Here is a 15,895-nt window from a genome sequence, read left to right on the forward strand (position 1 = left end):
ATTTACTGTAGCGTCTTCTTCTTTCCTTTTTTTTCAACGCAGTCACGTTGGCCGTTTTCCCAGAAAATGTTGAATTTAGCGCTCACCAGACGTGAGGGATATTCGCGGCACGTCATTTTTGGGTCGCCGGACATGGAGGTGTAAAAAGGCGAACCGACCTGTGGACGGGCTTCGTTTCGCAGACAGTATGATACGATATTTTGACATAACGGTTATTTTTTGTGTTACGCTCTATTGCGCATGCCTGGTGGTAGATACAGAACGCTGCCCGACGCCACTTCGCTCCGTCCTGGCCGTGATGTAGGAGCACAGAGAAAAAAAAAAAAAAGAAAAGAAAAGTGACGGGAGCGGAGGACTAAAATAATGCGTTGGCAAAGTGGCAACAGCGTGTCGACAAAGGGATTCGACTCGAGATCCTTCGCGAGATAGACTGTGCCACAAACCGAAGAATGTCAGGGGCACCAAATGCGGACGCTGAAGGACTAGTCTCCAAAGTACAAGTGAAAAAGGAGATCAAGACAATCGTGGAGAATTTGGAAACCATCCTGGGAGACCTCAAGGATGTTGCTAAAGAACTTAAAGAGGTAAACGAACAGGAAACCACACCTCACACGAGCAGTTACATCTGCCAGGTGTCATGTCATTTCTGCTGGGCTGGTGTGTGTGATCTGTGTATGAGAGGACATGGGAGGCTGATGTCCACCTCACTGGGGCCTGGAAAAAGGAGCTATGACACAGAAGCATTCACACACACACACACACACACACACACACACACACACACACACCTCCACTAATGTATGTGATCATTATCTCCAACATGAGAGAGACAGAGAGAGGGGGGAGGATGTGTGGTGTGAAATGACATGACAGCTCCCTCTTCCCAGACTCACAGGCTTCAATGAAAGTGAGAGGAACGTAATCACAATTAATATTTAATGGACAAGTTGGTACAACCAGGAAGACGCGTTTGCCTTGCATTTCATCATCTTAATTCAGACTGTTGTTTGGTGTGAATTATCTCCAGCCAAACAACAGAGCAGTTCACTTCTTCCCCCCCCCCCCCTCAATCTTCTACACATTAGTTCCCCCTAATCTTCATCTTTCTCCGTCTTGTCATTGTCTTTCGCCACACGACTGTATTTATCTCGGCCACTCATCTTCATTCTTTCCCCTGTCTTGTTGCTTTTTTTTTTTTTTTTTCTCCTCGCTCTTCTCTCCACAGTGTCTTTGTTAAAATTGAAAACTCTCAGTCAGAGCCGTCTGTTTGTGCCATTCAGTCCACAGTGATGCAGAGACAGGGGTGTAGGATTGGAGTCGGAGGGGGCGTCTTTGAAGGATTCAGGCGCTGTGTGACGATTTTCAGTGTCTTTATTTACAGCAAGTTGTCCTCGTAGAGCCAAGTGTGCAGAGCAGAGACGTATTTTCTTTTCATTTCTTTAAATCAGTGGTTGCTCTAACGTCACTCACCAAATCCCATGCCGCCTCCCAGGTGGTAATAACCTGCAGTCTTAGCTGCCGTTATGTTTACATTCCTCCACTGGCCATCCACCAGACATCCGACCCCACTGTGCTGAACCTTCCGCCCTAACATGACAGCCTGTCATTCTAATAAAACCCTATTGCGTACAGCCTCTGGTTCCTACATTATGGATGGGTAGTCGACGCAGCATCTGTCTCCTCCTGCATCCCTGCTCCCCTCATTCTTTTTCTGCAACTTGAGCTGAATTAGACCACTTTCGTGTCTTTCAGCAGTTTTACAATGTCTCACAGCAGGATCCAGAGATGACTGAGAACAAGAAGGCATTGTAATCTGTCTTTTGTAATTAATTTTATTGTGATGTGCTCTCTTTCTTTTTCTTTCTCGCTTTCATTCTATCTATTTATTCTTTTAGCTCGCAGGAAATCGTGTAGAGGATCAGTTATTCTGACACCACACACACTAAACATATACCTTGAGGGGGTGTTACTATCAAAGCCAGTGTTTGGGGTATAATCCATTTGAAATGCAGTTATCTGTTATAACTCACAGACAGGGCTGGAACCGAGCCTGGCTCTGAGGGGTGACCCTGCCCAGATGCTTGGCAGAGGCGCTGACGCTGCCTGGCCTACAGCACAGGCTGCACACTGGGATACTGGTATTACCTCCTGTGTGTCCCAACAAATCATCCATTAAAAGACAGCATGGGGGTTTAGCTCCATTGCCTCTTTTTGCCCCAGCCTTATATCTTTCTCTTTATCTCTCCCTCTCAGTCACTCTTTGTTTCTCTCCTCACCTCTCTCTCCTCATTTCTCTCTAAGCCACCGTTTGGACTGGCATTTCAAACCTTCCGATGATATCTGAGGTATTTTTTACAGTGGGCTAATCTACTGAGTACCCTGAGATGAGTATAACTAATTCAGGAAATTAGCATAATCACAGTGTCATTATTCTAATTATTTTATGATTGCTTTCACAGGTTATTTCAACCGTCTTATCTGTGATGATATAAAGTTAGGTGTGAACAGCTCAACTTGAATTAGCCTTTCTTTGGACTCACTGCTGGAGCCTCAAATAGTGAGGCAGCCAGTAATAAAATGTCCCAACACCGCGCTTCAGTTCTGGGCATTGAAGCAATAATAACCGCAGGAAGAGAACCAGGAGGGAACTCGTCTCCAAAGGGAATGTTTTTTGGAAAGACCTGGATGAATTTTTTATCACTTGAATATCAGTTATTAGTTCCCAGCAGAGTTTAGCACCATGTCTATTCTGTTTGTTAAACGGCCTTTTTAAAATGTAATCCCCATGGGAGGGGGATTTGGGGCTGGCTTTGAAGGCAGAGTGGTGCAGAAAAGTGCTGGAAGGGGTGCATACAGCCTGAGTCTGTGCCCAGCATAGCCTCATTCAATTCAAGGTGTTGTATTGCCTCCATTTTTTCTCAAGTCAGAGTATTAAAAATGCTCCCAGATGAAGAGTCTACCTGTGGCAGATGCACCTGCCCATTCTGGCACACTCATTCTGGCAATGTCCTAATCTGTCCCCTTATTGGAGCTTAATCCTCAAATCACTGTCTGGTATTTACAAAATGGTATTAATGTGGTAGCCATGTTGGCATAGTAGGGGTGAATAATAACAATCTGTCTGAAATGTGTCACTTCATGATCGTACAGATTGATCCTTCTCCACTGGAAGACTACTCAATCCCTCAATGGCTGAGGGAGGTGATGCAGTATCTAAACCTTATGGCTCTTTTGATAACTTATAGAGAATTTGTTAACCATGTATGGATTACATTAGAGCTACAGTAAACTTTCATCTGTCTGAATGTAAATCCTAATGGTGTAACTCACATTTATGTATCTTATGCATCGTATGCATCTTGCATCTGTGTCTTGCTTTGTAGCCCATCACAATAGAGGTGGTTACATTGACATTAGTCATCCAATCCGGTTGAAATCATTTTGATAAGAGATTCCAACTTAACCGTTTACATGGACACAGAATAAAGTTTTGAGACGTAGGTTTACATGCCCCAAAGCATTTAATCAGAATTTAACTCCTTTGACATACGCAGTGACCGCTGTGAAGCATCCAAATCTGCTGGAAATATAACAGAAGAGGACGACTTTACCAAGAAATTACACTTAATTCATTACCTTTTTAAGATGGGCCCACAGTGTATTCTGGGAATGATGTTTGTGTTTCTGGTTTTCGTTGAATTCAGGCTTTGTTCATCTTTCCAAACACTTGTTTGAGCAACTTGTTGTTTCAAGCCGTTCCACCAGCATGGCTTTCAACAATGCTTGAATCTTGTAAGATCTTCAATGATAAAGTTGTGTCAAACATAGATGAGTTCAGTTTTGCTACCTCCATGTTTCTTTCTGCCCCTCCCAGAAGCAACGTCACCTAATGAACATATTTTTTACAATGAGAGGGAAACATCCAAGAGATCGGATTAACTGTTTATGTGGTTCTTAGGCACAAATAATTTCCTATTAAACAGATTATCAAAGGTTTACACCACCAGATCACACCTTATTAGATCAGTCTCCTCTGATTTTGGTGACTACATGAGGCATTTTTATTCAGATTGGTCTTTTATTCAGAATATTTGTCTCCATGTAAACACAGCTACTGAGATGAGATTTGTGCAACTGCCCGTTTGTCACCATAATATGTTTGCGTATGTTTTTATTTTACTCTTTTCGAGTGGCAGTCCTGTCTGTTAACATAAGCCAATATGCATATGTAAAGAGAAAACAGAATCCCACATAACCCTAACCCTAACCCCAACCCTGGCAACATTTATGTGTACATGCAAGTACATTGTCTTCCCACTGCTGACATAAATGTTCACGAGACTAACTATGACCATGGATGATTCCATACATAGTGCAAGTGCTTGCTTTCAGAGAGGCATTTGGCGCTGTATGTCACTCGCAGCAGGTACAGTAAGAATGTATGCAGGTCTCAAGGATATGTATTGTGTATTTTGTTTTTGGTATTATCATCTTCTGCTGCTGCGTCCTTACTACTATTTCCTGTTATGCTTGTTGCCTTTAGATTGCCAACAAACCAAACATTGGCTCCAACAGTTCAGGCTACGAAAAACAAATTCCTCTTGGACGACAAAAAGGAAAACATAGAATCTAAATATATACTCTCGATTCTTGAGACAAAACCTTACCAATCAGAGATGTTGTGCCATTTTCTCTTTATTATATTCATTTTCTCTATAGTACCCCTTTATAATCATGGTCTGCAGTCTACTGTATTCATACATTATTTTACAGTTCAAGATTCCCTTTCCAGAGCAATATTCACAGGGCTGTTATAGTGTATTTCACAATGCAGCCTCCGCTTCCACGTTGGCACACTGTACATTATTGCACCACTTCAACTGATAGAGTGTTTGCTCTTTCATATTGTGTCGAGAGTGGATTTCTGATGTGATCTTTTTGAAAAACTTGTTTTTTTTCTTTGGCTTCCCTTTCCTCCTTGCCATACTGTGGCTGCTCATTCTAATCCATGCCATGATGAATTGTTTCCTGTGCTGTTGTTAAGATTTATGACACTTTTGTCAGCAGAAAGGGATCTTCCCTCCCGTACGATTTCTGATCATCCATGTTGATTTAGTTGTACTTGTTTTTTTGGTATATTTTTCTAAGATTCCTGTAAATCTCTGACTTTCTCATTGTCAGCTAGCATTTGTGCTGCTTTTCCCCAATGGGAGCCTGACAGTCTAATGATTTTTCACATCTGCCTCCTTTCCTTTTACTATATCCCTGTGTTTTCTATGTTTTGTACATCGATAGGTTTTTAATGTTTTACATTCAATTGTAACTCTGTTTTTGTATCATAAATGATTATATTTGAGTCTTGACTTACAGCACATGATTGGTATTGTTACTCCTCTCGGTTCAGATGGTGCATCATGGGATTGTTGTCGTATATCACTTAAGTCAAAGTCTGGCAGGCTCATGGGCGTTCCCATAAATTGTGGCGACATTTCTTTACTCCCTGGAGTGGTTGTCCCGGAGATATCTCAGTCAATCTTGAATCTCATTCATCAATCTCGTATATCAAAGTGTATCTTCTTTAAATTTTTATACAGGGAGGTTTTCAGTTCATTAATTTAGAAGTTGACGAGATAAGGCCTCAGCTCATTACAAGAACTGTCCTTTTCTCCCTCCAATCTACATCATCAGTCTTTTACCAGTCACCCGTGTTATTGATATTTCATCCTCTTCTGCCACATTGTTCACTATTGTTTCACAGCGACCTCTTTTCTTCTCGTCACCAGGTTGTCCACGACATTGACACCCTGACTGGTGACCTGCAATTGGAGGAGGACGGAATGACAGACAGCTCTAAGACGGACACGCTCAACTCCAGCTCAAGCTCCACCACAACCACCACCGCTTCCAGTCTGGAGAAGATGAAGCTCTTCCCCGAGGACTGCATCTTCAAAATACCTGCACCCATCGCCCCGGCCCCCATCAACCCTCCTACAGTCCTGACTGTGCTCAAGAAACCCCATCCTCCCCTTCCACCACCCAGACTCACCCCGCTGAGAGCCGAGGATCACAACATTAAGAATCTGCCTCATCCAACATTTGTGTTATCAGGGAATATATCCAAGGCCAGCGGGTCTCTAATGAGGAATGGCGGGGTTTTTCCACTGAAACCAAACAGGGATTTATTCTCCTCCACGCCGTGTTTCATTTCCAACGACGGCGGGATCCCTGAGTCGGGCCTTGTTCCTTCGTTACCCAGACCCATGCCTCTTCTCCGCCATGAAAAGAACAAATGCCCCAAGGACCCTGGCAGGGAGTCTCGTGAGAGGGAGCGTGTCCGTTTCAGTGAGAAGGTCCAGTACCACGGTTACTGCCCCGACTGTGACCTCCAATACGATGTAGACGACACAGAACTGCACCTACAGGCTGAGCTTAGTGACTTGAGGCTCAGCCCTGTGCATTGCTGCTCTTCCTCCTCCCCACCTCCTCCTCATGCTCTTCCTCACGAACTAATGTTGGAAAACGGCGGCCTCTCAGTCAGCCACAGTTTCCCGCCGACATCAAACACTCCTCCACCTTTTGTGCCTCCTCACCCAGCTTCCCTCAAGCCCCAGAAAACAATCCTACGCAAATCAACAACTACCACGGTTTGACGCCGAACCCCTCACTCTGTCTTACTTAAACATTCTTGAATCATTCATAGTGTTTTCTAGTTTATGAGCGCTTTCTACTCCAGCTGAACTTTGGATTATCCAAACAGAGAGAGAGGAAGGGCTGGGAAATAGGAAACAAAGGGATGGATATAGTGAGTGGAACAGAGAGAAAGGCATCGCCACGGGCGCTGAGGAGTACACAGAGAGATCAGGAAGAAGCGGTGAGTGTTTGTGCATGTATGAGTTTGTTTGTCAGGAAGAGAAAGGGAGGAGGAAAGAGAGTAATTGCATGTGTGCACTGACGCGTATCTGTGAGTCTGCAAACAAGTTTATTTGTTGATGTGCTGTATATTCATTTGTATGTATATCTGTGGGTAGACAAGTAGGCATATGTGTGTAGAGGAGAGCGACGTGAGCGTTAATTGAAAAATGTACACAGTCTTTAAAAATTTCACGAAAGACTGCTGACAACACAAAACTAAATAGTATCTGTGTCTTTGTGGAAGCTCTCGGTACTAACGAGTCTCAAACTCAGGAAGTTCTTTCGGAGAGGGGCTCTAATTAATTCATGTCCTTCTGGATGAAACAAGAAAACCAGCTTCCCTTAGATTTCTTCCAAAGCCCTAAAGTTTTTCCCTTACACTAACACCTCCAACTAACTCTCCACCACAGAGGCATATGTATGAACAAAGGCTTTAATAGGATAAATGTCACTGCGGTGCAGACAGATAGTGGCATCTACAGTATATACGTTCACACAAGCCTGCCTGGAAGAACAATTAGGGCTCAGAGACAGGCATGAAGTCTATACTTCCTCTCCCGTCATCACCTCTGGTCTCTACAAGTCCCATTTTTGCTGACATGTCAAACTGTCGGAGTGAAAGAGGGGAGAGAATATGTGAGCAGAGTGACATGGTGGGCTGCTGAAGAGAGACAAGTCCTCGATGAAAAAACTGCCATTTTGATTTGTGTCCACCGATGAATTCTAACTGCAAAATCTTGAATTTTATTTCACATATTTCATGTTTAGACCCCCACTATCCCTCACCGTGATGTCTGTGAGACGGGATGGACTGAAAGCTAATCAATTCTGCTCCTGAGCAGAGAGAATCAGGCAGAAAATATGTTGGGCTTTAATTCCATAAAGGACTGTAGATCAGCAGTAATATAATACCAGCTCAGTCTCTGAGCAATTGGTAGTCTCCACTTTATTAGCTTTTATTAAGAAGCATATGTAATAAAGCCTTGCCTAAGATACGTCTTAAAATCATTTTCAAATCGAGTGTCAAGGAATTTTGTGTACGTCTCTGCCCACGTCTGTGTGTGTGTGCATAGGTGTGTGTGAAAGCACATGTCAGTTTGGCAGACTTGGGGAGACAGCATACCCTGGAGTTGGATGAGAATAGTAGCACCTTCCTCCTAGCGATGCCCTTAATTAGCCGGATTAGACTACTGGAGATAGCAGTACAGCCTCAGATAGCCTTTGTACCAACATAAGCCTTGGAGCCTGAACTTCTGCTGCACATATTCTTCCTGGTAAACAGAGAGAGAGAGAGAGGACAAGCTGACAAAGGGAAAGGAGAGAGACAGTAATGTGTGCTTAGGTGGCAGGATGTTACATGAACGGTCCATTTCATATGTATCTCATATGTGCATGTTTAGGGTTGTGGGGGAGGTTAAAGGAAAATCGGGGTGTGAAATAGCACACTGATGACTAAATCCAATGCTTGACCTTGCTGGCCTAACGAATCTAAAATCAGCGTCTGGATTAGGGATCAGTTGATATTCAGAAATGAGAGAAATGAATACGATTGAGAGAGTGGGGGCTGAGGACAAAGAGGGGGAGAGTGAATGTGTGGGACTGAGAGAAAGAGAGGGAAACGAGAGCATGTGTGATGGAGAGAGGCAGAGAGAGAGAGAGAGAGAGAGAGAGACGGCGAAAGAAAGAAGACACAGTGATGCTGTGGAGGCCGCTGATGCTGTCTTGGCTGTATTGTGTTTGCTGCTGTGGAGGAGTGTATGTGTACGCATGTTTGTCCCTAAGATGATTGCCCTCAGTGTAGAACATCCACTGTATTTACCTTTTATTAATGGATCGTAATGAGTCTGGCAGCAGCATGCTCACACAGACAGGCACACACACATACACACAGAAGCACATTTAGGCTGAAAGAGCAGAGTGCTACAGAATGGAGTACAGCCAGTATCATCAATAGATGCAGCTCATAGGGGATTTTGCAACTGTAGCACTGCTTATCTAATGCATTAATCAATGAACAGAGGAAATTGACACAGTGGACTGGGACTTGATTCCTCCTCCATGTTTGCCTTTCTTTTTTCTTTTTCACCCTTACTATATGGATGTATGGATACAATATATATAAATATCGTTAAACACATAATCCCCTTCTCATAAGCATTAACACCAGTGTCCTCTACATAACCAGTGTTTTTGAGTTTTTATTTAATTTTTGAATGAGAAGTCTTTGCTCTTCACTGCTTTCCTCCGCCAAGTTAAATTTGCTTTTTTTAAATGTATTGAATTTAGTTGTCTCAACATCACTGTGACAAACTGACCTTGCTGCAAAGGCTACAACTCAGAGATGAGGAGCAGGGCTGTGACGAAAAACTGATGTTTGTATACTTTCAGAGCCATTACAGTGACTGACCCAATTTCTCTTTTCCAACTCACAGTAGTGATTTATTACCTTTAACAATTGGTGGACATGGACATTTAACTAATGCTTGGTTCTTCAATTTACCGTAAGAAATATGGGATTAACATATTTTGCTAAAAAGCAATGAGTTGAAGTTAATTGAATGGGCACTATGTGAGGGGATCCTAAAGTGACGCTTCATCAAAACCTTCCCTGTCGCTCTCTGTTGTCTATACAGGCCTGTGGATGATTTGTGGAAGTAGTTCAACGCTGCTGGATTGTGGATTTCTTTGTGAAGGACTCATGTTGGATTTTCTGTGACAGCAGGATGTGACATTGACAAGCAACTCGTCTCAGTGCCTCTCTCTACCGATAACAAAGAGAGACAGTAGCTAACGTTAGTTTAAGAGTTCTCAAATTTGAAATATTTTCCAAACACAAACAGCTGTACAAGCACTTTGCCAAAATAAAGAAAAAGGAGTTGTAAATCAGGACGATAATCTCTTGCCAGACTGCCCAGACACTATATGCCTATTCATAGGGATGCATGTTAAATATCAGACCTATGAATTAGCGGCTATTTATCGGTATTAATGGCACCGAATAATATGAAGCCAAATTGCGTTCATTAACTTTACAAGAGAATACAGTAGGTACCTGTTTAAACCCTGAAGGTTGTTTCATGATCCACTGATAAACACAGATGAAGAAGAAGAAGAAAAGATCCAAACATCTTGTCATCACTGTGGACATTTCTTACCATTTGACTGGAAGACAACATGATAGCAATCTGCAAAATGTTCCGCAATGGTTCAGAGAGCAGGAAAAATGTTTTAACACAACAAATCTTGAACAACTACAGGTTATGAACCTCTTTTCAAAATCCAAAATGGGACATTATAGAAGTTATTGGTTTAGGCCGAAAAAATCCATATCATGCACCCCATCATATTTTGGCGCTCAGTTGGTCTGAATTACTGTATTGAGGTTTAATACTCAGGCTTAATGTCAAGTCATAGCCTCCCACTATCCCATATCTCCCTATGTTCTCTTTCTTTGCTGTCAAAGTGTATTTTAAAATATGTATTAAAGTCATTATTTTACACGAATCCATTTAAATATTTACCAGCTACGTCAGGTTTGTGGAGAGTGAGAAGTGATGGAAAGACTTCAATATTCATGTATTAAAGTTCATAGTGGGAGAAGCAGTTTTGACACATATGTGGACTCATCGTTCACAGTTTAATACATTCATCCATGACTTGTTATCAGATTGTCCTCGTAACACAGAAAACCACTGCTCCTCTGACCATGAGTGTAGGAGTTGTTCACTGGTTGTGTAAATGGCTATCTGAGCTCCAGTGCTCCAGGCTCGAGGATGAAGTTGTAATGGGCAGGGAGGAGGTGGCTCTTCACCGCCTCCATCATGAGTCAGGACTGACTCAACTGTACTGACCTACTCCCTACAGCTCACAGCTCCATAGCCCACCTCTCTCTCTCTCTCTCTCTCTCTCTCTCTCTCTCTCTCTCTCTCTCTCTCGCTCTCTCGCTCACTCTCACTCTGTCTTAATTTCTTTCTTCCTCTCCCCTTGGATGATGCTTCACTCCCACTCAGCAGCAGCTGTATGCATAACAATCTCTCCGTGCACATGTACCTCTATATACATGTGGGTGGGGTATCTATTATTAAAACATATCTGACACTTTGTACAGCAGACTCATTTGGCAGGATGTCCATTTGTATGTTGGATCAAAAAAGTTGCCCCGGCCGCTTCTTTCCTTTGCTGCAGCAGCTTGCCGCCTTCTTTCGCTTCTTACCTTTGAATTACACATGACAAAATCGTTGCCTGCTTGTTATGCATCTGCTATTAATGGCAGCGTTCAGTAGCTCCTCCATTTAACGGTTGTGTGTAACACACGTCACTCGTGCGACACCTCATTTTAACAGGTTAATAAGTAGACCTGCTGCCTCCATAATAGATTAGAATCTCATCGTGCTGACTGGTTAGATTTTATTTGTAAATGTAAACCTGTTACCCTGATAACACAATTGTCATATGTGTGCTTATAGTACCTCTACTAGCTGGTATTGCCTTCATCCCGCTTTCCAACCTGGCAAGTGCACAGTGTGCAATAAGACCCAATAAATGTGTCAGAGTGAGACACACATTTTGCCAGTGAATATTAATTAGCTGTTGTTTCTCCGTCTGATTGTTGGTGGTGATAGTCTGCCAAGAGACACAGTTGTCTATTTGCATGCATCATTTACTTTGATTTTTGCTCCCCTCAATCAACCGCATTTCATCATGATCACTCAAAATGAAAACGTTATGAGGAAAGCATTAAATAAAATGAAAACCCAAGTAACTGCAGTTGCTCGCCAGAAGGCATTACATCTATTTGGAGATACTGTATGCAAAGTTCATTATGATACAAAATAGACATGACCTACATTGCCAAAACTTCAGAGCATTCAAAAGTGAATCCGTCGCACACTGGGCATGGATACTGGCTCGTCTTGGTGTGTCTTTATCTGTGACTCAGACAAAGTCATGATGTGGGAAAATGAGTGGGCATGTGTGTGCATGTGTGTCCTGATTGGAAAAAGTGTGTACACACTCATAAACATACATTTTAACATTAAGGGTATACACATGCATGTGTTTAAAGGTGTACAGGATTGGAAAGAGGCATGCATGAGTACATGCGGCTATGAGGGCTTGAGATGGCTCAGTGCAACTTAGAAAGCAATGGGGGCGAAGCAAACTTAATCAGAAGATTTCACGCTGCTTTGGAGATTGTTAAAAGTTAGAGGCATCAGCTGCACCTTAGGCAGGGAAGGTGCACAATATCTCAACAACAGAATCAGATTTGTAAGAGCCAAAATGACCCAGATGGGGCCCCCTGCTCATTGAACCACTTGACGAAGACGCTCTGGAAAAAAAATGGCATCTATTTAAGGAGAGCGACAGAGCATGGCAATTGTCTTTTCACAAAAGTGAACCCTCTTTAATCCATAGAGGGAAATGTGCTAGGCGGCTCGGTCCTTTTAACTTTGATGACTTTGTGTATGAGCGTCTGGGTGTTTGTGTGTGGGCAGTGATACCTTGGTGTATTTTCATTTTGCTCTGTGGGAAGCGACTATGACTGCTGTGTCAAGTGACTCTCCTCTGTGCAGTCAGATATTCACGCTAATGTGTTTCCTCTTTTTTTCCTCTGCAGGGTCCATTGAGATACTTGAGATACAAGTGGAAGAGATGCTTGTTTCGTACACTGATCGACCCCGGTTGATCAGCAAGGGGGGGGCCTGAGCCGAGGCCAAGCATCAACATTTTTTTTTTCTCTACATAAAGCGCTAATGGCTCTCAACCACCAGGAGACGAGCTCATCCAAATTTATACTTTGACTTCCGAGCACTGAACGACCTCCAGGCACAGCTGTGCCAGCGCAATGTTACTGTGAAACTGGGGAAGGATGAAGGGCAGCCACTGTATGTGCATGCATACAGATATGTACAGATGATTTATAGGTTGCGGAGGTCATATTTTTGTTACATAGAAATAGCTGATTTAAAGTTTAGAATGCTGCTGAAACCCTATCAAAAGCAAATAGGCATGTTTAGTTGAAGAGGAACACGATGGGGTGAAATGATGTCAGCCAGTATTTGATTGATGTCTTTATAGACTTTTGCTCTGTGCATACTCAGATGGAAATCAATAGCTCCACTCAACCGATGGAATTAGCCTTTTAAGAATTGTAATTGTTTGTGTCTGGAGAGCCCGACAGGTCTGCCCGCGAGCAAAATGCTGCTCTGCTGGACTGCAGATAAGGAGAAAAATTATATTATGTCAGTATGCACAATCCCAGTGTATTTTTGGGGGGGAAAGACTAATGGTTTGAAATGAATGATGATGTCGTCACTGATCTGTGTCCAGACATTAAGTTCATTGTATATCAAAATCTGTGTGCTCAACTGGTGCCATGCAAGCTGTGTTTTTCTTTTTCTTTTTTTTTTTCACGATGACATGCAGAGATGGAGTTAAGTGACGTAGCTACAGCTTTAAAGGATCCTCGAAGAAGTAATAATTTGCATCAAATTTTCTTTGTATACAGATATACATGTACATGTTTGATATCTATATATTTCAGGCATTTTTCTACAGAGACTTTAACATTTAAAGAGATGATATTTTTGATATTGTGTTAGATGAGTGAGAGGCATTTTGATGAAAGCTGACATTCTGTCGAGGTACGCGTTTTTCAGCAGGGCATAGGTGGATGATGAGTAATTTATATATAGCAACAGGATGGTGTTTGTATGGATGGACAACAAGTGCTCAGTATAACCGCTTCAAGAAACTTTACAGAATGAGCTGAAGAAAATGTAAAGTGGAGAAGATGAAAGGCGTAAAACCAAATACCTAGTTGTGCTTTATCAGACGGGAGGCATGGGGCTGAATGAATGCATGACTGACTCTTCACTTTGTCCTGCCATCACTGTGTTTTTCTATGCATTTCTGTGGAGAGGCTGTCTGTTGGTGGGTCCAACATGCAGGGTGCTCTGCTCTCCTAGAGTTAAGAAGTATTCCCTCTCATTTCCTCACACAATGTCCATCAGGTTGTTTCTGCAGCCACTTTAAATCTGAAAAATCTCTTGGGATTTACCACATTGCTTAGACCGGGGATCAGCAACCTTATTTTCCAGAAGAGGCTTCTTGCCAAAAGAAATCTGACAGAAGCCATAAAACATGTTTGAGCCCTATGATGAAGGTAACACAGCCTAAAAAGTCTAAATTAGTCAAATTAATCAAATGAGCATTCGTTGTTTTCACACACTTGTGGCTACTCTCCACTGGGCTATTTAGGCTCATATGGCACTTGAACTTTGCATTTCCTCTACAATAATACCAATTATTGGTGCATCTATGAAAATAGTAAACTAGCCTACAATAAAGAGAACTTAACATTTGTGTTACTTTTATTGGGGCATAACCAGCAAAAAACAAAATTGGACACTTGTGAAGTGAAGAAAAATATCCACTGGCATGTGCAGCCTTCCTTTGAAATAAAGTAGCAATAAAGAACTTTGCTTGTGGAAATGAATACAATAAAAAAGGAGCCTGCTTTAAACAAATAAATAAAATTAGAGTTGTAGCCGAGCTTTAAAAAAGTAACACTGAAAACAATAAAAGCTTGTTTGAGATTAATTTTGACAATCTCAATATGAGATAATCCTCTTCTTTTTTAAACTTTGGCCACATACAGCAATCAACCCTCGGGCCTGAGCATAAAACTAAGCGATATCAGCTCAGGGTCATTAAATTCTGCTGAGGGGCCTGCAGCACCCCCTAAAACAAGGCATTAGGAAAAAAAAAAACTTCAATGAATTGTCCACATGATATAAAAACATGAGGCCTAATATAACTTGACAGTTCTCTTGTTAACCAGTCAAGTGGATGAACTACCCTGCAGACTGGAGGTCTGTATCAGACACAACATTTTTTTACACAAGGAAGGAAATAACTTCATGTAAAACATTTGCCCAATTAACAAGAAGACCCAAATAATCAAGGATTTGTCACAGACTGTTTCACACAGTTTAAGTTTCTCCTAACTCAATAGCACACAAAATTAAGAGATTTCATAATGGAAGCTGGAGAATTTCTTCCCTTCATCTCCTTGCTATTTTAGACTAGCTGTGTTGGTGTCGAAGTCTGCTTTAAAGGAAAAATTTTGAATTGAACATTTTTCTTAATGAATATTATATTCATTATAAAAAGTTATCCTGGCCACTGATATCAATACAAAAAGCATGACTGTCACACACATTTACTACAACTTCTTTATAGACTGACCTCTCAGCTGACTGACTTATAGCATCCCTGGTTAATTGACGAAATCACAACTTGCTAGAACAGATGCTTTTCTGCGTGTAGGCCATTTTTACAAACGTAGAATATCAGAATCACAGGAGGCCAATGATAATGTAAAAAAAAAAAAAAAAATTGCCATTATTTATTTCCTTGTAATTTTCTGTCAAAGCTACAGCGAGCCGCTGCAGGTTGCTGACCCCCGCCTTAGGCCGATGATTCACTGGCAACTGAATAATAATAATATCAAAGTTTATTTATATGGCACTTATCAAAACCCAACACATTGCTCTTACCAGGACAAAAACAGAGAATAAAAAGAAAGAATGTTAATATCTATAGTTGAACACATTTTCATTTGGATCAATCAAAGGGTGAGAAACGTCCATAAAGTCTTTGATACACACAGCCTCTGTCCACATCCAGGCCGGAGGCACCACACATATAAACTCCACCTCTTTGTTCTCACTGGACACAGAGACTGAATTCATGAGCAAACTCTGGATCAGTCAAGATTCAGTTTTAAAGATGATTGGAATGTCTCAAAAAGCTGTCAGTGGTATTTTGTCGTGTGTATCCTCAAACTGTTGGAAAATAACTTGTGAGAAGTAAACACTTTACACTTGGTGTCATTGTGTCGGTGTATGTTTTATGGGATGAAGAATAACAAAAAGTGTTGATTTTCATGTCTGTGCTCTGAATCATAGACTGTGCTCTC

At 41.9% G+C, this 15,895-nt stretch overlaps 1 protein-coding gene across 1 annotated transcript; it reads left to right on the forward strand.

Annotated features, from left to right (window-relative positions):
- Positions 1 to 275: 275 nt before the first annotated feature.
- prr16 (proline rich 16) lies at positions 276 to 15,804 on the forward strand. Its single transcript, XM_030416174.1, has 3 exons — positions 276 to 584; positions 5,784 to 6,871; positions 12,530 to 15,804. The coding sequence occupies exons 1-2, from the start codon at positions 450 to 452 to the stop codon at positions 6,648 to 6,650; spliced, it is 1,002 nt and encodes a 333-aa protein (XP_030272034.1). The 5' UTR covers positions 276 to 449; the 3' UTR covers positions 6,651 to 6,871; positions 12,530 to 15,804.
- The last annotated feature ends 91 nt before the right edge of the window (positions 15,805 to 15,895 follow it).

Source organism: Sparus aurata, chromosome 5 (assembly GCF_900880675.1).
Source record: "Sparus aurata chromosome 5, fSpaAur1.1, whole genome shotgun sequence".
In the NCBI taxonomy this organism is placed as follows: Eukaryota; Metazoa; Chordata; class Actinopteri; order Spariformes; family Sparidae; genus Sparus; species Sparus aurata.

What these genes read in the sequence shown, in the direction of transcription:
- prr16 (XM_030416174.1), top strand. Translation starts at nt 450, where the DNA reads ATGTCAGGGGCACCAAATGCGGACGCTGAAGGACTAGTCTCCAAAGTA. An exon ending in TTGCTAAAGAACTTAAAGAG is followed by an intron (nt 585 to 5,783) that starts GTAAACGAACAG and finishes TCTCGTCACCAG; the next exon opens with GTTGTCCACGACATTGACAC.